This window comes from Fusarium proliferatum, assembly GCF_900067095.1.
Source record: "Fusarium proliferatum ET1 genome assembly, contig: FPRO_scaffold002, whole genome shotgun sequence".
Classification (NCBI taxonomy): Eukaryota; Fungi; Ascomycota; class Sordariomycetes; order Hypocreales; family Nectriaceae; genus Fusarium; species Fusarium proliferatum.
This window is the reverse complement of record NW_022194791.1, coordinates 146,561-171,691: the sequence shown is the minus strand read 5'-3', so window position 1 is coordinate 171,691 and position 25,131 is coordinate 146,561. Positions and strand designations below refer to the sequence as shown.

The following is a 25,131-nucleotide window of genomic DNA, read 5'->3' as shown; positions in this document are numbered from 1 at the left end:
CTACTTGAGGTGATGGCGGGGTCACATGCGGGGGTTGCAAACGTCCAGACTTCACTTCTGTACACAGGATCCATTCACCAGTCGAACATATTCTTATAGACCAAAGACAGGGAACAATCTGGCTCGACTCTTGAGTGTTTCTCATTAGTCACAAATCCTCCAACAATGGCGCTTCTTTCACTTGTCGGCGATCTGCAGCTCTTGTATCGCTTTGTCATTCTTGCTATTGGTGTCTTGGGTATTGGCCGGATCATCACATCCCGAAAGCAGTCCAAGGCAGTAGTCACTACGCAATCGTCCAAAAGCTTCACCAAGGAATCCAACGTTCCTGTTTCGGTCAACTACTTTCCTTCACGAAAATGCAACTACACCTGCGGATTCTGCTTCCATACCGATACCTCATCCTACGTCCTCCCGGTCGATGAAGCAAAACGCGGCTTGAGACTCCTGAGAGAAGCTGGCATGCAAAAGCTCAATATTGCTGGTGGCGAGCCATTCCTCTACCCTCGTTTTCTGACAGAATTACTCCAGTTTGGCAAGGAGGAACTTGGCCTCGAAAGCATCAGCATTGTAAGCAACGGCAGCAAGATTACAGAGAAATGGATGCGTGAGAATTGCCAATGGCTGGACATTCTTGCAATCTCATGTGATTCTTTTGATCCCGAGACGAACAAGAATATTGGACGGGGCGACGATGGAGGCAATGTGATCCGGCTCTTCCGCATTGCGGAATGGTGCAGAGACTATGGCATCAAGTTCAAGTTGAACACTGTTGTCAACATCCATAATTGGAATGAGGACATGTCGGCTGAAATTGAGAGACTCGCACCTTTTCGATGGAAAGTGTTCCAGTGTCTACTCGTTGCTGGGGAGAATGAAGACGCGACCCGACTGCGAGATGCGAGAACCTTTCTCGTGACCGACCAACAATGGAAGACTTTCTGCGACCGGCATAAACATCTTCCGTGCTATGTTACAGAAGATACAAATGCCATGGCGAGCAGCTACTTGCTCCTGGATGAGTATATGTGCTTTTTGGACAAGGGCGAGGGCATGTTGACAAAGAGCGAATCGATCTTGAGAGTCGGCGTTGAGAAAGCAATGAGTCAGGTTGTCTGGGACAAGGGATCTTTCCTTGAGCGTGGTGGCATTTATGACTGGAGCAGATCTGATATGGTGAAGGAAAGCGGTTGTAGCGGCGGGAGTAATGAGAAGTTGCAGTGGTAATAGTCAATCGCATTCGACGGGCTGAGGAGTCAACCTCGGAAAGGATGATAGTGTCGGAAACCGTATCAGCGCTGGTGATGAGCGTAAACACGAGCGAGCGATGAATATGATTCGTCCTCGCATAATCCTTCCTCGGTTGGCCTAGCGGCTCATTTCACAGCGTGATTCCTTATCTGGCTTAAGCTTATCCTGTACCACATGACAGCGCCTCCGCACTCGCATTGAGATATCGGCTTCGTCTATCATGTCAAACGCGGGGGACGAGTTGGTATAAGTCATCAAAAACCCCTACCAAACCGTTATCTTGCACAACGCGGGTCAGCTTATATAACTCGTATGACTTTCCCCACGGATCAATCTGCCTCATGAGACAGATTCTTATTCACCCTCCTGTACTACCATCATTTTAGTCATTATGCACCGCGACACAGATCAGCCGAGTCTCAAGTCACAAGATACCAAGGAGGTCTCTGAAATGCCATCCAAGACAGACAGAGATGCTGTTGAATGCGGATCAATTTCTCCTGGCGGTGTCACCGTCCAGACACTGAAGCCGTTCACGACACTATCTGCTCTTGGTATTGGCTATGGCACAACCAACACTGCCGTTGGACTACTTCTCGTCCTTGGAAGTACTCTCCCAATGGGTGGAACACCTCTCTTTTTCTGGGGGTTCCTCGTCATGGCGGGAGTTGGCCTCGCCACAGCTACAACATTGGCAGAGCTCGCATCGGCCATGCCTCATCCCGGTGGACAGTATATATGGGTCAATCGTTTATCCCCGCCCCGATATCGTCGCTTTCTGTCATACACCATCGCTGTTGTCAGCTGGCTTGCCGCTGTTGCTACAGGTGCATCGGCATGTCTATCAGTACCTACAGGCTTTTGCGCCATCATCTCTCTGCTCAATCCCAACTTTGTGTACAAGCGTTGGATGGGATTTGTTGGGTTTCAGCTGTTGAACATCTTGACCGTCATTTGCGCCAGTTTTGAGCACGCGCTCCCACGAATCTCCAAGGTCATGCTCCTCTTTAGCTGCATAACGATTGGTGTTATCTTCATCACGCTGTTTGCCATGTCTGACAGCCACGCTTCTGCGAAGGACTATTTCACAACCTCGGTTAATATTTCAGGTTGGCCAAAAGGAATTGCCTTTATCATCGGGATGAATGGTGCCAATTGGAGCTTTTCGTGCCTCGATGTTGCTACACACTTGGCTGAAGAAATGCCATCGCCCAGCACCGACATCCCCAAAGCTCTGATGTGGACTATCGTTGTCGGATTTGGATCGGGGCTCTTGGTTGTGACCTCGGTTCTCATCAACGTACCAACCATAGATGGAGCCGCGGATAACTCAGCTCTTTCTCTATTTTACATTATCACCAAGAGCAAAGCGGCCGCCGTCGGTTTGTGGGTTCCTGTTCTTATCACAACGGCTGGCGCGGTTTGGTCAATCCAGACATGGCAGTCCCGCCTTGCTTGGACCATCAGCCGCGAAGGTGGCTTTCCGTTGCATCGCCATCTCAGCAAGCTTGCGCCTGCTCCTTTTCATACCCCCATCTGGTCGTTGATCTGGTCTGCATCCGGAACTGCTCTCTTCGGCTGCCTCTATCTCGGGTCGGATCTTGCCTTCAACTCTCTGATCTCGACGGGCCTGTTGCTCCAATACATTAGCTACAGTGTCCCCGTTGTCTTGGTCCTTTTGCAAGGACGAAGTAATTTTCAACATGGCCCATTCTGGTACCCCAAGCTTGGACTGATTGCCAATGTTGTCATGCTGTCATGGACAATGGTGGCTCTTGTGTTCTATTGTTTCCCTTACTACACGCCCGTCACAGCTATGCAGATGAATTATGCTTCCCCAGTCTTGGTCGGTATTGCTCTTTTGTCTTTGTGCTTTTGGTTCTTCCATGCCAAGAAGAATTATGAAGTAAAGGAGATTTGGAATGCCTGAGGAGTGCATGGAGTAGATGATATTTAATTGATGTTTTGGTACACTGATAAGTGCCCCCATATTTGTAGACATTTCAAATTCAACGATTCGGTCGCCCACTGTTGAACATTTTTTTGTGCCGCCTGTGCCAGTAATACATTGATTGACCAAGAGCCATGAATCTCTGTAATGTCAAATATACAGAAGTTAGTTCTGTATTTGTTTCACTTCCCTAGAGGCGCTAAGTCATATGATCCGAGTTCTGGAGCTGGCTAGTACAGGCACTAACTGACTTATCTAAAAAGCGGGGGAATTCACTGGCTTCATCTTGTAACATCCTCCCCTTGTCACACCCTTATCTCTTCTCCCTTCAATTCTACATTGAGCTACCAAATTTCTCACGCGGGCTGATGATGCAGCAATCAATCAAAACACCACACTCCAAGTCTCGCAATGGTTGTCTTAGATGCAAAACAAGAAAGGTAAGCACACCCAAAGAAATGCGCGCCCTCCAACTCACGTCTTGAGAGGTTAAATGCGACGAGAGGAAGCCAGCGTGTACGCGTTGTGAGGACCAAAACTACGAGTGTCCAGGATATGCACTCAATGTGCGTTGGTCACAAAAGCATCAGACAAAGCTGAACACTGGCGAGAGCTCTTTGCGACAAAAGAAGGCAAAGAGTCGTACCACCGCTTCTTCCAATTCAGTAGTCGAAGGCTTTCACCAGATGAACGGATGGCTCGATCCCGCATCTCAGCTGGACTTCCTCATGCCGGCAGAGATATTCAGTATCGACAATCTATCCCAAGACATCCTGGGAGTCGAATCCTTGCCGCGAATCAACAACAATAACATACTAGGCTCCCCTGGCGGGAATTTGACAGTCTGGACTCTTCCTGAGGACTCAGGGTCAACATTCGAGATTGAAGAACCAATGGGAGTGATGGGGCAGTCATTTGGCGACTCCGCGAGCCATCCAGTCTTTCAATCTCTGAACCCAACGCAGGAAGAACAATCTCTCGTCCAGGCTCGACATCCATGCCTTGACCCGCAACGACGCATGTCCAACACCCCAACCACTCTATCTGAATACTTTTTTCGCGAGGTCATTACTCTTTACTGTTCTTGGGACAGCGAACTCAATGTCATGCGCAATATCATCGAGAAAATGTGGCAGTCTTCTGGAGTGCTCTATCACACAATCCAGAGCATGGCTGCAGCATGCTTGTCAAAAGACTTCCCGCACCTGCTACGAGTTGCTCGTGAGGAACGTTCACAAGCACTTCAGCTTGTGAGAGATAGATCTCAAGAGATGGAGAAGCAGGTAATGCTGCTTGCATCCATGCTTCTTGGCCATACCTCGAGCTGGCTTAGCCCTCACAACCTTGCAACTGAGAACTTTCGAGCAAGCCAAAGCATACTGGATGAGATCGCCACCGAGAACAGTGACAGCTCGGAAATGTCCTTCTTCAGAGACACCATGGACTATTGGGCCATGCTTCTGGTCTATCTCACGGATAAGAACGAGCTAGGAGGGTACCATCGAGAGGAGCGGATTGGACCACCAAATGTAACGAAACCAGTCGAACCACATCCCTACTCTGGCATCTCGCAAGATATGGTTCGCGCACTCACTGATACAGGGATACTCATATTCCAATACCGGAAACACATGTCCACCATGAAATTCATGACTGAAAGCGATCTTGACGTGTTCAGAACTGCATTGCGTGAGGGTAGACGGCTGGAACGCACATTTTTGGCACACCAAGTGCCAAGCGCAGTCCATACCAAGAACCCTGGCGATCCAAAGACACCACTGAGACATTTAGAGCTTATGGATGAAGCGTATCGATGTACAGGGTTGTTGCAGCTCTACCGCGTCTTTCCCGACCTTTTGAACGAACGGTACTCACCTTGGGACAAGGATCACATTTTACGGCCTTTACCAGCACATCAAGTGCCAACAAAAAAGGAAAGACAGCAGTGGCTAACGCATTTTGCTCTGTATATCCTTGGTATACTGGAAGACATTCCGTTTGAGTCAAGGACTCGCAGTGCTCAGCCGTTTGTTATGGTTGCCATATCCGGTGAACTCAGACAGAATTCTCACGACCTTCAAGGATCTGAAGTCTCTATCACAGATCCCGGGCTGCTGAGCATTGATGTTTTGTCTATTGAAGTAGCCCGTGCTCGGAAATTTGTTAGTTCTCGGCTGTCAGCATATACACACATCTTGCCCTTACGAAAGAGCCAAATTATTTTAGAGCTCATTAATCAAGTTTGGTCGGCAATTGATGATGGACAGGATGATGCTTACTGGTTGGATATTGCTTATGAGAAGAATTTGGGCACAATGATGGGGTAGTGTGCTTGCTGATTGAAGGTCAGGTCGAGCGAGTTTACGACTTGATAATAATAATTATATTGCTATGCTGCTAATTGGCTGCATCTCTCATCACTATGTTATGATGCTATAATCTATTCTATTTTACTAGCTACCATTTTACAATTTACCCTCCTTTGCACCGCTGGGCAGAACGATCTTTGCAAACTTGAGTAACGTTCGATCAGCTGTGAGTCTGTTCTGGAGACGTTCCTCCGTGATGAGGAATGCGCCAGGAAACCAGCCGCTGACATCGTCGCCAAGTATCATTTTTACCAACGCCTCTCCCGTCAGCCAGCACTTGTCCATTCCATACCCGTTGAATCCTGCAGCTATCCACTGTCCATCGTCACCAACTGTGCCCGTCACAGACTGGGGTATCTTGCCGACGATAGGAAGTCCATCTGCTGTATGTCCTTGAATGCCTGACCAGATAGACTCGATCTCCGAAACGGTCTCCGATCCCCAGCCATCGAGAAACAACTTCGGTAAAATAGTAGAGAGTGCCTGCCTTGCCTCTTGAGGGACATAAGTATCATCTGCAGTTAAAATATCCTTCATATAAGCCGTCTCGTTCCCGATCCAGATGCTTCTCGTAAGGGGGTTTTGCTGCAAATAATAGAGGCCGGTGTCGAAGAAGCCAGTTTCTGCATCCAGGGTTGACTTGTGAGACAAGCTCCAAGATCTAGTTCCATTGTATTTTGGAAACAATGGTCCCGCCTTCTGAACTGACATTGTTCCTCGAAATGGATAAAGACCTCCAGTCAAGTTGGGCAGCAAGTGCGCCGCGTGCCCATTCGTACAATGGATGACCTTTTTCGCTCGGATGCTCCCCCGTGGGGTAGTGATGGTGTAGGGATACAGTCCCTGGGAGAACTCAACGCGAATCACTGGCGTGTTTGTCTCAATATTCAGCCGATCAATGTGCTTTTCCAACAAGCTTTCGTAGATCCCAGTCAGTAGTCGATAGGGCCAAACTGCACCAGCTTCATGCTCAACGGCTCCAGATGCATTCTTGATATTCCATCTCTGTAATATGTCAGACTTGCTATAGCTTCATTACAGCCTTAAATTGGAACATACCTTCGGAACCTGGTCCCTTTCAATTATCCTGTGATAAGTACTGTATTCTGGCACTTTATCCTGGAAACCTAGAACGGAGCTCTTGGCAGAAGCCCATGTCTCGTCGTCTCCAACTGCCATGACTTTTAGGACGTCTCGTATTTGGCACTCTTCTTGCAAAGCAGGATCGAACTCCCTGACAAGTCTCATCAAATGCTCAATATTCATGATGCTAAAGCGAGTGATCTCCTTTGCCGCTTCAGTTCCATGCTGTTCAGCTAGAGGGCCGAATGTATGCCCAGATGCTGTGACAAGATGTCCCCCATTGCGTCCTGTTGCTCCACTGACAAGAGTGCGGGCCTCAAGCACCGCTACACGTGAGTTGGCTGTAGATGGGTGTTCGAGGAGTGCCTTCGTGACACTACAGCCAGTAATACCAGAGCCAATCACCACATAATCAGTAAACTCTGGGAGATTCTGTGACTGTATTGAGGCCAGAGATGGATGAGGAGGAACCTGCCAAGCTGACACTGTTGGATTTGGCCTAGGTAGCCCTGGGTCTTGGAGGATTGCCTTTGACACATTTTGGAGAAGTCGGGTTGTGGCTGGGTCTGAATTGGCGTCAGTAAGTGAGCTCGTGTTCCAGGTTGTAGGGCATACTGAGATACAAGTTCAGCTCGCCGTCCGAACCAGGATTGATTTGGCTTTCAATCTGAGTCTTATCGGTTGCCATGTCTGTAGTTTTTCTGTGTCTAGTCAAGTGAAAAGTGAGTAATCTCTCTATCTATATCACGCTGGACGATATCCAAGTCAGGACATGGAAGTGAGCGCAGCAGTCGAAGACTAGGTACCAAGGTACCGTGCCTCCTTGTCCAAGTCCTAGTGGAGATTGTGCCGACGCTGCGACTTACTATGTTTGGAAAGTGTATGCGAGGGAGATAACGATAACGAAATGCGATTGGCGGAGTCAGGCATCTCCCCGCTTGCAACAAGCCATGAATTTCCAACTAAGCTTAATCCGAGATAAGCTACAAAATAGCTTCCATGTGAAGAAACATTGCGAGGGGTAATAAAATCAACCTTGCTTCAATCTCATTGATAGTTAGCCTCGTGTGAGGTGATCCCGGCGAAGTTCATGCGAAACCCGGGAACCACGAATTGCTCTTTCTTAATCCTATTCCATGCAAAGTACTTTATTATACTATAGACTTTTCGATCTAGCTGGTACCCTTCCAGTTCACTACTGACTCCTTCTCAAAATGGGGATCTCTATCACTGACCTCACAGAGGCAGATATTCCAGGAGCAGTGGAAGCAGTGCAGTAAGTGTGAAAGGTTTCCGTTAGCTGCGTAGTTGCTGACTCGATAGGCAAGCCTTTGTTGGAGATCCTTATAACGTTTGGGTTTATGACCAAACTAAAGTGAGTGAAGAACATCTGTTATGGAAGCTTTTATCACCTATTGCAATGCTGATGATTATGCAAGTTCGATCGTCAGCGGAACTTTGAATCTCTTGCTATTCGAATGAGGTGGGGAATGCGCAATGGAATCTTTCACGTTGCCAAAGAAGAAAACAGTGATAAAGTTCTGGGCGTGGCGATGTGGTTGCGTCCCCAACCAGCGGATCAGCCGCCGACATGGAATGACTGGTTCGAGAGCTGGAAACTTTACTTTGGACAAGTAAGAATGAATCTGTGGTATGGTCGTGGAGGATTAAATGTCAAGGTATGTTGCCCGAGATCCTACCAAACACAAGGAGTTACTGACCAAGAGCAGCGTTACTATATCTGGAAAGATGCCCAAGCCAGTGCCCAATCGTCCCTGTGGAAAGACCCTCGAGGCTACTTCTTCCTGAATATCATGGTTGTTGTACCCGAAGCTCAAGGCAAAGGAGTCGGCGCTAAGTTGATGAAAGCCGTCACAGACGAGGCCGACGCCAAGGACATGAGATGCTACTTGGAGTCAAGCCGTGATGTCCCTAACGTCGCCATTTACGGACGTCTCGGATTCAAGTTCCAGAAAGAAATGATTTGCGACGATGACGGTGATGCCATCAAGTTATTCACAATGATAAGAGAACCCCATGCTGAGCCATCCAGCGGTAGGTAGAATTTGACTGTATAAATAGCAAAACTAAATGAGAACTAGTCTTTTAATGCATCTATCCAAGTCTTGTACTGATTTGGCTTTTGCTCTTCAATTCAATGTGTCGAGAAACGATCGCAGTGCCGCCATCTCATCAGTCTGAATCACGGAGAAACCAGCCCTGAGTAGCCGGCCCCAGACCGTGTCAGGGTCCTCCAGCGCAGCGCTGTCAGTAAAGCCTGGAGAGGCGACACTATCAAGGGTATTAACCCAGAGAGTGATTCCGGAATCATGGAAGTGCTGCTTTATTGTATCGACCTGTGAGATGTCTCGAAACGAGGCTTCGCAGATTAAAGGCTTCAGCTCGAGAGCAAGCTCGGCCTGTTCTTGCCAGTCATCGTGCTCGAGATGAGTGCGTGCGATGAATGGAACGTCATGACTGGTGATAGTGGCTTTGATCCAGGCAAGATCATCTTTCGTCTTTAAATCAGCCCAGGAATCCACTTGCTTTTCGACGCCCATCTTCTGTGCGTATGCCAACACATCTGGGATGACATGCCGATGCTTGATGTCGAGATGGATGTAGATTTTATCGCGAGTGAGTTCAAAGACATCACGTAAGCCGGGCAGCTTCTCCTCGGTGAATGGACTGTTTGGGCCTCCATCGCGATTCTTGAGTGGAAGCGATATCAGTTCTCCCAAAGTCAACTCTTCTGGCTTCTTGTCGACTCCAGTCATTCTTTCCAGGGTTACATCGTGAAGTAGTACAAATTCACCATCGGCAGTACGGCGTACGTCTATCTCGACAATATTGTAGCCTGCTTCAATGGCGCGTTGGATGGAAAGCAAGCTGTTCTCGGGAGCTTCATTCCATAAGCCACGGTGGGCAACGATTGCACACTGGCGATGGGGTTGGGCGATGTACTCGGAATAGTTCATCCTGCAGCTTCTATCTCATCGGGCTTCTCTACCAAGTCAAAAGAAATCTCAGACACAAGAAGTCGGTGAGGTCGTGAAAAGAATGCAAATGGCTGGTTACTGGTGCCTTGCTATCTAACTTTGTACTGTCACAGTCGCGGTGGGTCTTTGAAGACAAAGCAAGGCTGAACCTAGCCTGCTTCTTCTCAAAGTTTCCTTCGAGTACTCAAGATAGGGTTTGTAATTCTCCGAGTAATTATATTTGCCGTTGATTCACCCTGACGTACCATTTCCATATCGACCAAGCAGCAGCCAGTTCCCTGTTAAGTCACACTAGGAACCAAAACTACACCTCAAGGAAGATAAATTAGAGAAAATGCCTGTTCTAAACCATATGACAGACGATGTTCCCTTAAGATCTAGATTGAAAGCTCAAACTCTCTCGGGAAGGTCATAGAGATAAGCCATATTACAGCAATGGTCATTGAGTGTTGGTGTAGAAAGTAAAGCGTCATGGAAGCTAAATGACGTTATTGTATTGTGAATGGGAGCATGACGCAAGAAGCTAAAAGGTCCTCGGTAACACAAAACCTCGTCTGTAATCTATACCTGAGTCATGGTCTAAGATTCCTTCTTGGAAGCTGCAGCTGCAGCGGCAACTCTCCTCTTCTTAGCCATGGTGTTGAAGAAAGTTCCAAGACAGAACCCAACCAAGCTGAAGAAAGGGGCCCATGCCTCTTTTGGTACGAACACGGTTGCAATGGTGATCAAGACTGGGTGCATGGCGCACATAGCTTTTGTCATAGGCACCAAACCGGCGCGAACTGCAGCTCGAGCCTGTTCAGTTGTACGTGCGCCAGCAATGACGGCCATCGATGCAAGATAGACAGCATTTTGAATGGGGAAGAACTGTAATGAGTCAGGTAAGTAGCTGATAAATCTCAGTGGCGAAAAGGTAATCACATACCAACAGCATAGTGATGAGGTTTTGTAAGACTACTCGCCCTGGGAGACTTCGTTGAAGAGTCGTGTTGAGAAAGTGGGTCAGTGGTGCCGCGACACACGCACCATAAAACGCCATTTGGGGGACACGGGCAGTAATTGTTGGGCCGTGGCCAGGGAGGCCATAGGCAAACCACGATGCCACAATCTCCGTCAAGGCTGACAAGGACCCTTGAGTAAGCATCTTTGTCCTCAGTGGCTTTGACTGCAATTGTTTGAGGTATGCCTATGTTGGAAATGTCAGCTTCACTACAAAACATACAAAACACTCGAAGCATACACCCAACAGCGCCTTGGCGTCAATTGTAGGTTTGCCATTCGGCGAATGCGTCAGAGATGACATTTTGTTAGCGTGGCGCAACTTGTCTCTGATAAATTTCCAGGGCGCAAGTGGGTGTGAGAACTGGATAAGATAGAGGCAATTAAGAAGTGTGAGGTTGTCCTTGTTTGATGACGGATAGGAGAAAATTAATGATGCCTGAGGCTAAATATCCTCCTCATTAGCCGTGCACATCAGCCGGCGCCTCGGTCCCAGCTCCCCAGACCCGCTTCCCCTCTTATCGGAAGAACACTAAGATAATGGGAATAACATAGGAGGAGTTATTTCCAGCTAACCTAGACCTGAGGTTTGAATAATATATACAAGAGCCTGATTAAATTACAAAATGTTTAAGGCTAATGACAGCTTCTAGAACTACCCTTAACCCATAGGGAAGACTTTAATAAGACTTGGCTTTTACTTAAGAGTTTGCAAGGAACTAAATGTAATAACAATACGTTCTATAATGGAGTGAATCAGCCAAGGCAAAAACAAGGCAATAAGACAAATGCCATTAATTGACTGCTCTATCAGTATAGCCCTAACGACGAGGAGAAACTAAATGAGTTAATAGATAAGTGCTTGTCTACAAAGTAGTTCTGGCAGGGAAAACTACTCTTAAAGAGTAACATTAAAAAGTTTATTTTACTTAACGCGCCTGCATCTCAATTCAGGAGACCATAAGCCTCTCATTATACGCAGTGTGCAGCATCTGGTGTAAAGTAGCCATAACTCAAGCACTACAGTATTTCTCCTTAAATGGAGATAAATGGCTCTATCTGCAATAAGAAAAGATGTGGAGCCAATGCCACACCGAGACTCACCACAAAAGAAAGTAACATGCTTATTATTAAAGACGCTTGCCTACAGTCCAAGGACCTGTAATGACCCAGGTGATTATGCCTATCTTCCATCCACGTACTGGCCGATCAGTCACGTTAGCCATTCATTGAGGGTGCACTGGCTTAGCTACTCCTCATTCACGGGGCTTCAGGAGCAGTGCGATTCGGAATTGCGGAAAAGGGTGTGAAACTAAAATGCACTCGTCAACGCTACGTATATTGATGAAGCCTGCTATACCAGCAAATCGCCAGAACCCCAGATTCCCCAGCAATAGCACTACCGATGCTGACCCTTTCGCTTAATGACCGATCATTTACTAAACCATGCACCAAAAATGCACTATCATGCCGATTTGCCGGGTGGCACGCCAGTAGCCAATCTGAGGGTCGAGACCACGGGGGACAAGTTGGAGTCTCTCCACGATTGGTTGACATTCCCCATCCTTCCCCATGGGGAGCCAGGGTGCGGGGAACAGTCCTCCCTCACACGGATTACCGGCATCATAGGCCACCCAGTATCAGCAGCTCATTACACCTGGTTGGCTTGTCATAGCCAAGGTTATCTTAAATGGGAGATTTTTTAGCTCACCTCTCTCCATACAATGTGAGTCGTGAGGGGAAAGGTAGCTCTGAAATTCGGTAAAAGCATCGGCAGTTACCTTGCTTGCTTATTTAAATGCAATGCCTGTATATATGTGAGTAGATGTTAAATACAGCATGTCGAGACGTCCAATTGTTGTTTAACACTCTATCAGCATAGCAGTGAGAGAAGAGGACAGCGGTATCACCATGGAGATGAATTCGAATAATGAGGTATATTATTTGGAAGAATTCAACGCAACATACATGCTAATGATAGTCGCAGGAGCTCCATGCCATTGAGGCAGAGCTTCATACGGAAATTCTCCCTGGCACAGAGATTATGAGAGATGTTGCTTCGCATCATTTCGTTAAGGATCGCTCGGGTTCTAATCGCGTCCTTATTCCGCAACCCTCAGACGACCCGGCAGACCCTCTCAACTGGTCACTTAAGTGGAAAATGCTAGCTATCACTGGGGCCAGTATCACCTCTTTTTTCCAAGGGTTTGGGCCACTTTCCCTTGCGCCCATGTTTCCGGATTACATTGAAGCGTTTCACTGCAGTCTAGCAGATGCTGTGCAGTTCACTGGAGTCTGTATCTTGGTTCTTGGTTTCAGTAACTTCATATGGTACGTTTATAACACCCGAGCTGAGGGGGCCTTTCCCAAGCTGGGACAAATCACTAAGAACTACCAACAGGGTTCCATTAAGCACGTCATTTGGCAGGCGACCGGTATACATTGCGTCTAACTTGATCTGCCTGGCCTCCATGATTTGGAGAGCTCGTGCGCAGACTTATGGCAGTTTCATGGGAGCTTGTGTGTACGTTTTCGGGAGCAAGAGTTGACAAGGCACTTTCTGACTATGATACAGGCTGAATGGTATTGGCGCTGGTCCTGCAGAGTCAATACAACCTGCCGTCATTGCTGGTAAGCCACGACATGGAATATGTTAAGTGTCCATATCTAATTGCTTGCCAGACATCTTCTTCCTACATGACAGAGGCAAGTGGAACACCTTGTACTGGGTCGTATACATGGGGTCACTGATGATCGGCCCAATTATCGGCGGGTCCATGGCTCTCAACGTCGGGTGGCGCAACTTCTGGTGGTTCAATGTGGCCCTGGGTGCAGTTGTGGTGATTTACATCATCTTCCTGTTCCCAGAGACTAAGTTCGTCTTTCGCATCCCCATGGACACACTGACTTGCAACTAACAACAATCAGGTGGCACCGCCCTCATCCAAATGAGATCATCGAGGAAGCTAGAGCGAACGAGAAGATCGAGGGCTCGGCCAATGTCAGCCACGCCGAGGCCTCCAGACCCAATAGTGATGGCATAACAGAGCACGTCACCAGTGCCGAAAAAGAGGGAACAACCCCGGAAGGATTTCCTGATCTATCAACGAGCGAGACGGCTGCAAGGGATCCATATCTCGGACGGGGAAAGCCTGCAAAGTGGCAGTTCCGGTTCTTCCAACCAAACCCACATCCTTTCAAGGCTATCCTTTTGGACCTATGGATTCCTTGGAAACTGTTCGCATTTCCCATCGTCCAATTCGCCAGCTTTGTCGTCTCTTGGAGTTGCTCTTCTTTCCTTACCATCAATCTAACCCAAAGCCAAGTCCTTGCCGCGCCACCTTACAACTTTTCTACTCAGACCATCGGCTTTACCAATTTTGCTATTTTTGCTGGAGCTTTGATCGGCCTTGCCACTGGCGGTCCTCTGTCTGACTGGGTGGCTGCCAAGCTCACTGCAAGGAACAACGGTATTCGTGAGCCAGAGATGAGGTTGGTTGCCATGATCCCATTTGTTCTCATTATGTACCTTGGCAACATCATCGTCTCGGTTGGATATGAGAACCATTGGCCATGGGAAGTCATTGTGCTCATTGGATATTCCTGCGCCGGCATCCAAGTTGCAGCCCTCCCCAGTATCTCAAGCACGTATGCTGTTGATAGTTATAAGCCCGTTGCTGGCAGCTTATTTGTTAGCATCACAGTCAACAAAAATGTCTGGGGTTATGGATTTAGTAAATTCATCACGCCTTGGAGTATAAAGGCTGGGTAAGTTATCTACCCGTTTCTTGATCTGACTGTTACTGATTCCTATAGATTTATCCCACCTATTATGACTAATGGAAGCTTGGTTTTCCTCTGGTGTCTGTTTGGTGTTGTATTCTACTACTACGGCAAGACATTCCGTCGTTGGACCAAGAACAGTAGTGTCCATAGGCTTTAGTTCTTGAGATATTGAATTCAATCTTTTACATTGGCTGTAATTGCATATGTGCATTTCATGGATGCATTTCCAAGCCTGCCAGAGTTCCTAGGCGAGAATAGTAGGCCTCTAAACAACCAGGTGAAATCGCGCCCGGGTCAATAATCAGCGCAGCAACCGATTGAAGGTAACAAGCGCAGTGGCTGCAGAAATATCTAAAATATCGAGAGCTAGTCACTTCTCAGCGTACCAACCTTTCTGGGTACACTTTATGAATTTCCAATTAAGATGCCACTCAAGTCCAAACATCTTCTACAGTATTGTAAGGATCAGATACCGCCATGTGCCTACATCACACTGTATGATTCTCTGCAACTTATACCTCAACCTAAAAACACGTCAACGTCAGGTAAGTATATTACGCACTGTTTGATGAGAGAAATAGTGGAAAGGATCTATCACCAAGAGTCTCAGTATAGAAGCACGGCTTCTTGAACGATTTTTAGTAAGTAATCACGCGCTTGGCTGTGGGAATCATTAAGCGGCAACGAGAGCTAAATACCTCAAAACACGTTATTGGGGGAAACGCAATTGCTTGAGGGCTAATTGAAAAGGTCCAATCGTCATCTGCAGTTAGCTCAGGTCGTAAAGAACATATGGAAAGTCTGGTATTCAACCATATAGTATCTACAAGTTTAGTAAGTCCATACACCAAACATAGCTGTTATAAGTTACAACAGAACAGCCTTTGCCCATTCCGAACCAACAATATCCCGAATCTCAGAACAAACACCATCTTTCCATCCTCTCATCACAAAGGTATTATGAATATAACTCTTATCCAAGAAGCAACCATATGAGAATAGCACAAGAGCCGCAGGCCTATGACCTTCGACAAGCCTCATAAATTCCTTTCCAACTAAGCAAATCCATTGTAATGATGCTCGATGTGCCGGGCACCACTCGGATGTCTGCGCCTTTTTGACCAGCCACTTCATCAGATCTAAGGCGTCTTGACAAATTCTCTTAGTGTACGGATCATCCTCTTGGTCAAGAAATGCCAGAGAGTTAAGCATGCTGAGAACGTCATCGAGAGGCCCATGATCTGGTGGCTCGGCCTCAGTGACAAAGAGTATAAGCTCGTGACGATCTGGTCGTATGACACCATATGTTTCCGCAATAGCCCTGACACCTCTCGTGAGCCTACAGGTGACGAGAAGGTCGCTAAGCATGGTAGAAGGCTCATTTTCTACCCGTAAAAGCTCTTTGACTGAGCCTTGGGCATAGGAGTTGATCATCATGAGAACTGAGGCAAGATGGCAGACAGGGCCGTTAGTAATATTGGCTTTTGCTACTGCGTGTCTCATCATCCCCGCGGCGGCTTGAGAATACTTGAGTCCCAGAGAGGCGTACATATCCCGTCGTACTCGATCTCCCGGCATCTTGACTTGTGATCGGTGGGCAGTATGCGCTTGTTCGTAAGAGGATATAGCCAGCACGAGGTTCAGGATAAGTGGGTGATCAAGTGCGAGGTGAATCACTTCGTGCTGCCAAAGGTCCTCTGATCCTCGTTGATGCACAATGGCCTTGTGAGCAACAAGGTGCCAGTGAAATAGCAGCTCTCTATCATGCGCAGTCAAGCCAACTGTAGGATATGGAGCAATTCGTTGAAAATGATTGATGTCGGTGGCTGGTTCCAGATCCGGAGCCTTGTTTCGTGGCGATCGCGTCCTGCTTCGTGATGACCTTTCTTGGGCTGAAAGGCTACATGTCGAGCTACGGCGAACGCAGGCTGTACATGGAACCGCTTCGTCACACTACAATGGCTGTAAGCGGTTATTCATCTGTCTGGGGCATATTATTCACTACCTTTACTTTTCTCGCCTTGCACTGCAGACAGCCAGTACGCGTCTTCTTATAGGTCATGGTGAGGATTTTAAATGGAATCAACAGGTGATTACAGCTTAATGTTACTCTAGTTTCCGGTCCTGGGGCGGGCGGTGATAAGGAATTCGGCCCTGTGGACCTCAATAACGCAATCACGCAATCTATCCCTCAGAACGCGTCTTCCACTAACCCCGTCTCGGCAACGTACGTGGCCCAATGCACCAGCATTTCTTCCAAAATTTCTGGCCTCTTCTTTGATAGATCATCTTGTTCAGCCGGATCTTTCTCAACGTCAAATAGCTCCCAATTGTCGCCGCCTTGTTTTGCCAACAAAACTGCCTTCCAATTTCCTCTGCGTATCGCACGATTACCGAACAGCTCCCAGCCATGTATATGATCCTCGTCCTGGTGAACGTTTGGATACTCTGTAGAAGATGCGAGGTGGCTGACCCATGACTTTCCTCTGGGATTGACAACTTCTCGACCCCTAAACGTTTCTCCTGGGTGCTGCACTTGTGCTAGATCAAGGATGGTAGGCAGTATGTCCATTACGGTTGTAAAGGCGTGGGAAATAGTCTCAGGGGCCGACGAGATTGGAGGGAAGCGTATGAGGCAAGGACAGCGAATGCCGCCCTCGGTTGACCATCCCTTGAACCCCCGAGAAGGCGCAGTGGCAGCGCATGCCCACCGAGAGCCATACCAAACATACGAATCGTGATTTCCAATATTCTCGAGACTGTTGTCATAGTGTGCATCTATCAGTTCACCAAGCGTCTTGAACGATGATAAGAGCTAAGTCTGACGGTCAGCATCAACTTCTGCATTCGTGGATAAGGATGACCAACAGGTGCAGCTTCCAACGTAGATCCCTCTGCGCCATTGTCTGACATGAACAAAATGAAAGTGTTGTCCAGTTCGCCGGATGCTTCAAGTGCATCCACAACTCTCCCAATGTTCTGGTCAAGGAGGTCAACCATGGCTGCATAAACTTCCATCTTCCTAGCCGACACAGCTCGCTCATGATCAGTGAGGTCTTCCCACTTCACACCGGCTTCGAAACCAACAGGAGGAGCCGCTTCGACATCAGATGGCACAAGACCCAACTCTTTCAGTTTGGCCAGCCTATCTAGTCTCAGCTGGTCGGGTCCATTGTCGTATTTTCCGCCTGGACTCGTCAGTATGGCTGCTTGGACGCATAGGGCGGGGGGCTTACTGTATTTGTTTATAACATCTTGTGGCGCTTGCATTGGCCAATGAGGTGCCGTGTAAGCCAGATACGAGAAGAAGGGCTGCTCCCTTTCCTCTTTGGTTCTGTTGCTTAACATGTCAAGAAGCTTATCTGTGAAGAAGTTGGTAGAGTAAAAGTCTTCAGGTAGGTCTTTCTTTCTATCTAATGGACTCTCATTCTCCATCCAGAATCCATCAGAGGTCAAGAGCATAGTATCTTGGTTGGGCTCGAACTGCGGTTCATAGTTAAAGTGGTTGCCACAACCAGGCAAAAAGCCAAAACTCTTCTTGAAGCCTCTTGCACTCGGGGACACGTCAGGAGTCATCCCAAGATGCCATTTACCAGACATTAGAGTCAAATATCCTGCGTCGGAAAGAATCTCGGGCAGAGCAGCCACTTTCCAGTTGAGATAGCCTTCGTAGCCAGGCTTGTCAACGTAGTCAGGATACTTTCCGGTGAGGTTCTTCTTCATCTCGGCGAATTCTGCCATCTGGCCAAGCCCGGCAATATGGTTGTCTGTACCAGAAAGAAGCATTGCTCGTGTAGGTGAGCATGCCTGAGCAGTATGGAAGTTGGTCATGCGTGTGCCATCTTTGGAGAGGCGGTCCAAGACAGGTGTGTCTATCTCGGAGCCATATGGCTTTGTATCACTGAAGCCAAGATCATCGGCGACGATGACAAGAAAATTTGGTCTTTTCGCAACAACCATAATTGTAGTATAGAGTGTAAGGATTTTAAGGACGGAGAGGGACTGGTATGGGCTCGACCATGAGGTCAGAAGGAGGAGGTATTTTATATATGTAAACAACCACGCGCACCACCACTTGTATCACGGCCGTAGCGATACCCTGCCGAAACCCGATACGTACTCACCTTGAGATCGGTCAGCGAGAATGAAGCGTCTGGTTGTAAATGCAAAGCTCCATTTCTGTCAAGACGGCGCCCCCACTCACTAACTAACTCCAACTTTTAGTGTGCCTCGGATGATGCTACCATTGGCCCCAGATTCAATATTTACAAGCACGCAAGATTCACATGCCGATGGCGTTTGACAGATCGAAGCTAGCCCTCGTTGATGATAACGCTAAGCAAGCCAAAAAGACCGGGCTGTCGCTCGGATCATGGCTTCATTGGTTCGTTCGATTCAACAACGCAGCGACTTCCATCATTGCCAGGTAATACAGATTGCTCTATTCAGCTGGTTTGTGAGTTCACGAAGATGTGAGTGCGATAGATTGGACTTTCGAGTATTGCGAAATGCCGCGTCTTGATGGCGAGATGTTAGGGAGGTTCGTTGCAAGAATTATTTATTATGAGCTGTTTGCCATGTGCCGTAAATGCTTCATCAACACCTACCTTGTTCTCTCAATCACACCCTCAGACATGATGATCGAAAAGGAACCACTTCCATCCACTGTGGATGACTACAGTTCGAGTCGAGAAAATGACTCCAATGGCCCTGACGAGCGGCGTTCCATTGATTGGTCCGAGACGGAAGAACGGGCTCTCGTTCGCAAGCTCGACCTTCTTATCATGCCTCTGCTCATCGCAGGCTTCTTCGTTTTGCAGCTCGACCGCGGAAACATCGGAAATGCCCTCACAGACTTTTTCCTCCCCGAAGTGGGCATCACTCAATTTCAATTCAATATTGGAAATCAGCTCCTCAGCCTGGGAATCGTATTGCTAGAGCTGCCGAGCAACCTTGTTCTCTATCGCTTGGGTCCCCAAAAGTGGATCAGCTGCCAAATCCTTTGCTGGGGCTTGGTCGCTACCTTTCAAGCATTCATCAAAGGAAAAGGTGTTGGGGCATATTATGCTACTAGACTGTTACTCGGCCTTTTGGAAGCCGGTTTCATTCCTGCTGGCTTGTACACTCTGACGCAGTGGTACAAACGCAACGAGACTAGCAGACGCTTTACCGCCTTCTTCCTTGGTAATATGATTGCTTCGGCGGCCAGTGGTCTCATTGCCTATGGTATCCTTCAGATGAGAGGTATATCCGGTCTTTCTGGCTGGCAGTGGATGTTCCTTCTTGAGGGTATCATCACAATAGTTATCGGTATTGTTTTCGCCTTCCTCATGCCGCACTCTCCTGCGAACCCGTCAAATATCTTTGGTCACCTGTACTTCACTCCAAGAGAAATTCACATTCTCACCAACCGTGTCATCATTGACAATCCTACCCAAGGCTCAAGACACAAATATGTCAAGTGGGTGGACATCAAGTCCGCGTTCTCCAGGTGGTGTATTTACCCGCAGCTGACTGTTAGCTTCTGCTGCATCGCCATTATCTCGCCACTCGGAACATACCAACCTTCCATCATTGCAAGCTACGGCTACGATCGCCTTCAAGCAAACGCACTGTCATCTGTTGGCGGCTGGATTGTCATCGTGCTCAATCTGTCATTTGGATGGATTGCAGACAAAACCCAGAGGCGAGGTCTCCTAGTTCTTCTCGCCACTATCCTCAGTTTCGCATTCTGTCTCGCTACTAGACAACTGGCCACAAGCACGAATCGCGATCTCAAATATGGCATCCTTACCTGCACAACACTTTGGGGATCCGCCGCCCATCCTTTGAACGGTTCCTGGCTTGCCGTCAACATTCGGAATCCTGCAGAACGGTCCATCACCATGGCCCTCCTTATTATGACTGCCAATGCAGCTGGTTTGGCAGGTGCTCAAATCTTCCAAGCACATGATGCGCCACTCTACAGAACAGGGTTCACGGTTATTCTCACACTAGCATCCATTGCCTTGGTATTTGCCATGGTGTCCAATACGCAGTATCTTTGGCTTAACAAGAAACTTGCGGCTAAGGCAGAGTCAGAAGAGGATCATGTTGAAGCGGCAGTTGAAGGAGATAAATGGCGGTTCTCGCTTTGAAGTGATATTATATATAACAGGAGATTGTATCCAGGCTAGAATTAAGGCGGATGTAGGCGCGGGAGTTATGGGTTAGGAGGTCTAAATCTAATACGAGGCTTAATCAACCTTTTCAAGAGTTTCCCTCATGACCCTTGGAATAAGTCCGGTTGCGTTACCTTCCCCGTCAACCTCAAATTCGAAATCATCAACCCCAATGTTGCCATAGGTCAATGAGTCAACTCCTCCCCATGACAAGCACCCGCCACTGAAAGGACCAGAGCTAGCATCTGTCTCATTGGTTTCAGCCTCTTCTGTGGAGTCATTTACGGCTTGGGCTTCCAAGACAGCTCTGAAAGACATTCTCCTATTTCCTTCCAATCCCATCGGGTATAGTCTGAGCACTGGTGTCACATCCAATCCAGGCCACGTGAGCGCGGCTTGCGTGGCTATCACGTCAACATCACCTCGGGTCCAGTTCCGTACCACGAGAGTATCGTCCATAGTGACCATCAGCTGGCTCTTGGGGCCCTTGAAAGTTCCAGCAAAACGCTTGACGGCGTTATGACGGGCCGCGTTCTCGGCTGCTGGCAGCAGTGTTTGCACGAGGAGGTCAGGAATGTAGCTCAATAGATATGCACGGTTAGCTCCTGCCATCAGCGCCACGAAACCAATACCGTGGTCAGGTGAAAGGACGATAATTGCAGTGTAAAGTCCAATGGCGCCGTTCTTCGTGTAAAGATCAACAATTCGGGTTCCACTGCGGCCGAGGGGGACGTACGTACGTCTAATCTCCCAAGGCATACCAACAGACATGTGAATGTCCGCGGTATGAGAGATAGGTTTCATCCAAGACCGAGTTTCGGAGGGGCTGAGTATAGAAGAGCTGAGGATAGATTGACCAAGGCTTGTGAGGTCTGCAGCTGTAGAAAACATGCCTCCATAGCTATGTATGGTTAACCGAACGAGCTGTGTAAATGAGGGTGACTGCACTCACGGACTGCCATCTGCTGTAGTGATGTTCCACCACGAGAGCTGCTCATTCTCGGGGACCATAGCGTTGTCCTTTCTCTTAGGTGCCTCGAGGCTTGTACGCCTCATGGACAGAGGATTGAGCAGCGATGATCGAAAGGACTTGCTGAATGGCTTTCCAGTCATGCCCTCGAGAGCATAGGCAAGTATTTGGTACGCGGCGTTGGAGTACACCGGGGTGTTCGCAGTGGATGTGATAGGGAAGAAGCTTTGGGTCATGATGCCCTGGAAGAAATCTGTGGGCTAGATATCAGCAAACATGATCAACAAGCTGGGCAGAGATATGAACCTTTGCGGGAGCAGGGCTTCAGAGATTGGTCTGAGACACTGCAGTGTGGACTTTCTTTCTTGTTCAGCATTGGGAGACCATATAATTCAGGACTCTGGTGAGCTGACTCAATGATGGAGCTCATATCGAAGAATCCGACTACACGATAGTATTAGATGAATCGATTTTGCCTCTAATCAGGGAGGTACTCACAGTTTCGGCTGATGCCGGCCATATGGCCAGCAAGCTGCCCAATAGTAACCTCGTCCCACTGTACCTTGCGGGTGGGGTCGCCTTTGTTATTCCTGGCCGCAAGAGCGAGCTCAGGCACCCACTTCGTCACCGGATCGTTCATGTGCTTTATCCCAACCTCGGCGAGTAGTGTATAGACAGTAAGAAGCTTCGAAACGCTGCCCACACGGAACACAGTATCCTCGTTGAGACTCCCTGAAGTCAAGAAGCCTTTCATGGAGGACGGGACGTATCCATGCTGGAAGAGAGTATCCGAAGCAGAGAAGGCCTGGACGTAGAAGGTAGTGTTGAAACCCTCAAGAGTGCCATTGCGATCAAGGTTGTTGAAGGTGGCGCTGAGCTGGACAATGGTATCTGAGAAATCACCAGACTTGAGTGGATGCTGGACAGGCGGAAAGATGGCACCTAGGAAAGGGCATGGGGTCTCTTGAGTATTGGCCTGTTGTGGCAGGACAGCAAGACCCAGAGAAAGGGCAAGGGTAAGATAGTTCATGATGGGACTGGAAGAAAGCTTAGTGAGAGAATGAGAGACGAGTGACGAATGATTTGGAGATTGGAACGTCCTCAATTTTATAGAATAAGGCTCATGGGTACGGTCAATGGACACACGTGTCAACACAGACATGATTTGGCCAAGAGTTGTTGTTTTATGCTAGAACATGTAGCAAACTATCTGAGTGGTCGGCTCGCTCAACACATTGCCACCTGAGCTCGTGTAGCTGTAATGAGATTCCGTTAATGAAGACGGTATGTACAGACAAATGAGCATCCGGCTCTGTTGACCTTGTGTTGTGATTGGCCGGGTCGTTCAATCTACGCCTTGGCAATTTAGGGTTCGTGCCTTGACAGTGCTAGTAATAATTGAGGATGTGTAAGATGACCCTGCCGGGACATCGATAATCCGAGGCTTAGTGCTTAGAACTGCCCATTACCAAATTCCACTTTATTATTGGCAGCGACCTGGTTGGCATCAAATGATTGCATTACCCATTCCATCGTAGATACTCCAGTACAAATAGCTCTTCTTGGCAAATCGCTTGGGTTGTTAAGTGATGGTCCAATTGGTCCGCTCGCTTTGACCCGAAAACCTCCACAGACGAAAGAGACTACATAGGTGGCATGCGCCATGGTCGACATTCTGTCCAAAGTGGCCACAGCTGGTGTAAGCCGACCACGACGGGCATATCATCACAAAGTCAAGACGGGCTGTCAGACTTGCAGGTCAGTTCAGACGTCTCACATAAGCCCTGTCTCTAGCATGGCGTGCATCTCCTCCTTTAAGGCCAAGCACTCTGACGCACTGACTCCACCAGGATTCGCAGGGTGAAGTGCGACCAAGGCAAGCCTGTCTGTGTGCGCTGTACATCCACTGGCCGCACATGTGACGGGTATAATCCTCCGCCTTCATCATCATCCTATTCATCTTCAACCTCCGCATCACCTTCCCCTCAATTGTCTAACTCCATCGACGCTTGCGCTGATCTCAAGCTCATCCTGCCACGCCAGAGCCCCCAAGAGGTACGAAGCTACCGCTTTTTCCTTGAAGTCACTGCGCCATCCCTCGCGGGTGCTTTCTACGCCGACTTCTGGCTCACCGAGGTGCCGCGCGTCTGCATGTCCGACGCGGCCATCTGGCATGCCGTTGTCAGCCTTGGTTCTGCTCACGAGGACTTTGCAGAGCATGGCCAAGGATTACGGAGCATGTTTGCCCTGGAGCAGTTCAATGCGGCCATCCGCTCTCTCACTGACTCAAGGTCTCCGAGGTATGCAGATCGGTGGAGAGCGCTTATTGTCAGCACGATATTCACATATGTATGCACCATCAAGGGACTCCACGATCAAACGCGGCTCCATCTACAAGCTGGATGCAATCTCCTCCATGAAGTTCAAGGTGTCGCCAAAAAATGTATGACAGCTTCGAAAGAGACGCAGATCCAGGAAGCGATCCAAGACGAGGCCTGGATCTCGTCCGTTCCGGTATCAATTGCTCCAATACAGTCAATTCTGGTCACCCTTGAGCTTCAGTTAAATGCGCTCGACCACGGCGGTATGACTGAGAGCCCCAATTTGCTCCTACGAAGCAAGACACTTAACACATGGCGCTACTACACAGCACCGCGCCCCTCGCACCGCCTGACGCCCGACACTGTTAATCAAGCCCACTGCGCTGCTGAGTCTCTGTTCAGTGGACTAATCCTATTCTCTCAGGAACATGCCAGGCAGCTCGGCGATATGCAAACGGGTAAGTCCGGGCCGGCAGGATTGTCATTGCTGGCCGCGCAACAGAAGTCTCATACGCGATGCTACAAAGAAATACGTAAAGCTATCAATGTCTTCGAGAACAAGATAGCAAGAAGCGATCATACGCCAGGACATGAGAACCAAGGAGAGCTGCATACCCTGCTCCCCTTGCACCTATTCCAAGCTGCCAATCGTCTCCTCCTGATCCAGGATCCAGATGACAATGATAGGAGCAAGCGTGAAATTGACCTCCCTGCCTTGTACAGTTCTATTGTCGACCTCGCCGAGCAGATCATGAACCTTGATCCTGCCAAGACACGTCGGGTAACCTATACCCAGCACCTCTTCCTCGTTGCCCATAGTGGTATTGGACAGTCAACCCGCCGCCGTGCTGTGGCATTGCTTCGGCGTCCGCGACTCGAGGGTGGTTGGGATAGCCTTATTTCTGCAAGTCTTGCAGAAGCAATCATGGACAGGGAGAGGGAGGCGGTCTGTGAGTACCAAGTGGAACAACATCCAGATGCTGCGACTACAGGAGAAGAGGAGAAAAGGGAGCCTGTGGAGGAGGAAGAGGGGGAGGAAGTCAACCCAATGTTTCGCATATTCAATATTACGTTCGTATTTACAGGACCGAGAGAGGCGCGTGTGGTGCTCAGGACATGGCGAGAGAAGCTCGAAGATGATGTTGCCGGACGGACGAGGGTTATACGATGGTAATGATGGATAAATTTGAGTCTCGATACGAGTACTAATAAACTTGGAAGACCTGGGCCTGCCCCAAAGC

General features: G+C 48.5%; 13 protein-coding genes across 13 annotated transcripts; 7 read left to right on the top strand and 6 right to left on the bottom strand.

Moving 5' to 3' along the window:
- Positions 1 to 165: 165 nt before the first annotated feature.
- Positions 166 to 1,227, top strand: FPRO_03805 (uncharacterized protein; the record flags this gene model as incomplete). The annotated part of the gene is made up of 1 exon (XM_031225943.1): positions 166 to 1,227. One exon carries the CDS (start codon positions 166 to 168, stop codon positions 1,225 to 1,227), a length of 1,062 nt encoding a protein of 353 aa, XP_031076528.1.
- A 415-nt stretch (positions 1,228 to 1,642) lies between these two features.
- Positions 1,643 to 3,181, top strand: FPRO_03806 (HNM1-Choline permease; the record flags this gene model as incomplete). The annotated part of the gene is made up of 1 exon (XM_031225942.1): positions 1,643 to 3,181. The coding sequence occupies one exon, from the start codon at positions 1,643 to 1,645 to the stop codon at positions 3,179 to 3,181; it is 1,539 nt and encodes a 512-aa protein (XP_031076527.1).
- A 707-nt stretch (positions 3,182 to 3,888) lies between these two features.
- FPRO_03807 (uncharacterized protein) lies at positions 3,889 to 5,529 on the top strand (the record flags this gene model as incomplete). The annotated part of the gene is made up of 1 exon (XM_031225941.1): positions 3,889 to 5,529. The coding sequence occupies one exon, from the start codon at positions 3,889 to 3,891 to the stop codon at positions 5,527 to 5,529; it is 1,641 nt and encodes a 546-aa protein (XP_031076526.1).
- A 138-nt stretch (positions 5,530 to 5,667) lies between these two features.
- On the bottom strand, positions 5,668 to 7,342 carry FPRO_03808 (uncharacterized protein; the record flags this gene model as incomplete). The annotated part of the gene is made up of 3 exons (XM_031225939.1): positions 5,668 to 6,576; positions 6,631 to 7,220; positions 7,270 to 7,342. The coding sequence occupies 3 exons, from the start codon at positions 7,340 to 7,342 to the stop codon at positions 5,668 to 5,670; spliced, it is 1,572 nt and encodes a 523-aa protein (XP_031076525.1).
- A 526-nt stretch (positions 7,343 to 7,868) lies between these two features.
- FPRO_03809 (acetyltransferase) lies at positions 7,869 to 8,717 on the top strand (the record flags this gene model as incomplete). The annotated part of the gene is made up of 4 exons (XM_031225938.1): positions 7,869 to 7,930; positions 7,978 to 8,029; positions 8,094 to 8,333; positions 8,385 to 8,717. 4 exons carry the CDS (start codon positions 7,869 to 7,871, stop codon positions 8,715 to 8,717), a joined length of 687 nt encoding a protein of 228 aa, XP_031076524.1.
- An 87-nt stretch (positions 8,718 to 8,804) lies between these two features.
- FPRO_03810 (uncharacterized protein) lies at positions 8,805 to 9,632 on the bottom strand (the record flags this gene model as incomplete). Its single annotated transcript, XM_031225937.1, has 1 exon — positions 8,805 to 9,632. One exon carries the CDS (start codon positions 9,630 to 9,632, stop codon positions 8,805 to 8,807), a length of 828 nt encoding a protein of 275 aa, XP_031076523.1.
- A 600-nt stretch (positions 9,633 to 10,232) lies between these two features.
- On the bottom strand, positions 10,233 to 10,956 carry FPRO_03811 (uncharacterized protein; the record flags this gene model as incomplete). The annotated part of the gene is made up of 3 exons (XM_031225936.1): positions 10,233 to 10,520; positions 10,579 to 10,839; positions 10,894 to 10,956. 3 exons carry the CDS (start codon positions 10,954 to 10,956, stop codon positions 10,233 to 10,235), a joined length of 612 nt encoding a protein of 203 aa, XP_031076522.1.
- Positions 10,957 to 12,563: 1,607 nt separating this feature from the next.
- Positions 12,564 to 14,595, top strand: FPRO_03812 (uncharacterized protein; the record flags this gene model as incomplete). The annotated part of the gene is made up of 7 exons (XM_031225935.1): positions 12,564 to 12,587; positions 12,640 to 12,983; positions 13,054 to 13,176; positions 13,228 to 13,283; positions 13,335 to 13,527; positions 13,581 to 14,420; positions 14,469 to 14,595. 7 exons carry the CDS (start codon positions 12,564 to 12,566, stop codon positions 14,593 to 14,595), a joined length of 1,707 nt encoding a protein of 568 aa, XP_031076521.1.
- Positions 14,596 to 15,305: 710 nt separating this feature from the next.
- FPRO_03813 (uncharacterized protein) lies at positions 15,306 to 16,500 on the bottom strand (the record flags this gene model as incomplete). Its single annotated transcript, XM_031225934.1, has 2 exons — positions 15,306 to 16,391; positions 16,450 to 16,500. The coding sequence occupies 2 exons, from the start codon at positions 16,498 to 16,500 to the stop codon at positions 15,306 to 15,308; spliced, it is 1,137 nt and encodes a 378-aa protein (XP_031076520.1).
- A 129-nt stretch (positions 16,501 to 16,629) lies between these two features.
- Positions 16,630 to 18,398, bottom strand: FPRO_03814 (putative Arylsulfatase; the record flags this gene model as incomplete). The annotated part of the gene is made up of 3 exons (XM_031225933.1): positions 16,630 to 17,253; positions 17,307 to 17,626; positions 17,675 to 18,398. 3 exons carry the CDS (start codon positions 18,396 to 18,398, stop codon positions 16,630 to 16,632), a joined length of 1,668 nt encoding a protein of 555 aa, XP_031076519.1.
- A 617-nt stretch (positions 18,399 to 19,015) lies between these two features.
- Positions 19,016 to 20,575, top strand: FPRO_03815 (uncharacterized protein; the record flags this gene model as incomplete). The annotated part of the gene is made up of 1 exon (XM_031225932.1): positions 19,016 to 20,575. The coding sequence occupies one exon, from the start codon at positions 19,016 to 19,018 to the stop codon at positions 20,573 to 20,575; it is 1,560 nt and encodes a 519-aa protein (XP_031076518.1).
- Positions 20,576 to 20,674: 99 nt separating this feature from the next.
- Positions 20,675 to 22,599, bottom strand: FPRO_03816 (uncharacterized protein; the record flags this gene model as incomplete). The annotated part of the gene is made up of 4 exons (XM_031225931.1): positions 20,675 to 21,500; positions 21,552 to 21,822; positions 21,876 to 22,013; positions 22,068 to 22,599. The coding sequence occupies 4 exons, from the start codon at positions 22,597 to 22,599 to the stop codon at positions 20,675 to 20,677; spliced, it is 1,767 nt and encodes a 588-aa protein (XP_031076517.1).
- Positions 22,600 to 23,232: 633 nt separating this feature from the next.
- Positions 23,233 to 25,064, top strand: FPRO_03817 (uncharacterized protein; the record flags this gene model as incomplete). Its single annotated transcript, XM_031225930.1, has 2 exons — positions 23,233 to 23,327; positions 23,420 to 25,064. The coding sequence occupies 2 exons, from the start codon at positions 23,233 to 23,235 to the stop codon at positions 25,062 to 25,064; spliced, it is 1,740 nt and encodes a 579-aa protein (XP_031076516.1).
- Positions 25,065 to 25,131: the final 67 nt, after the last annotated feature.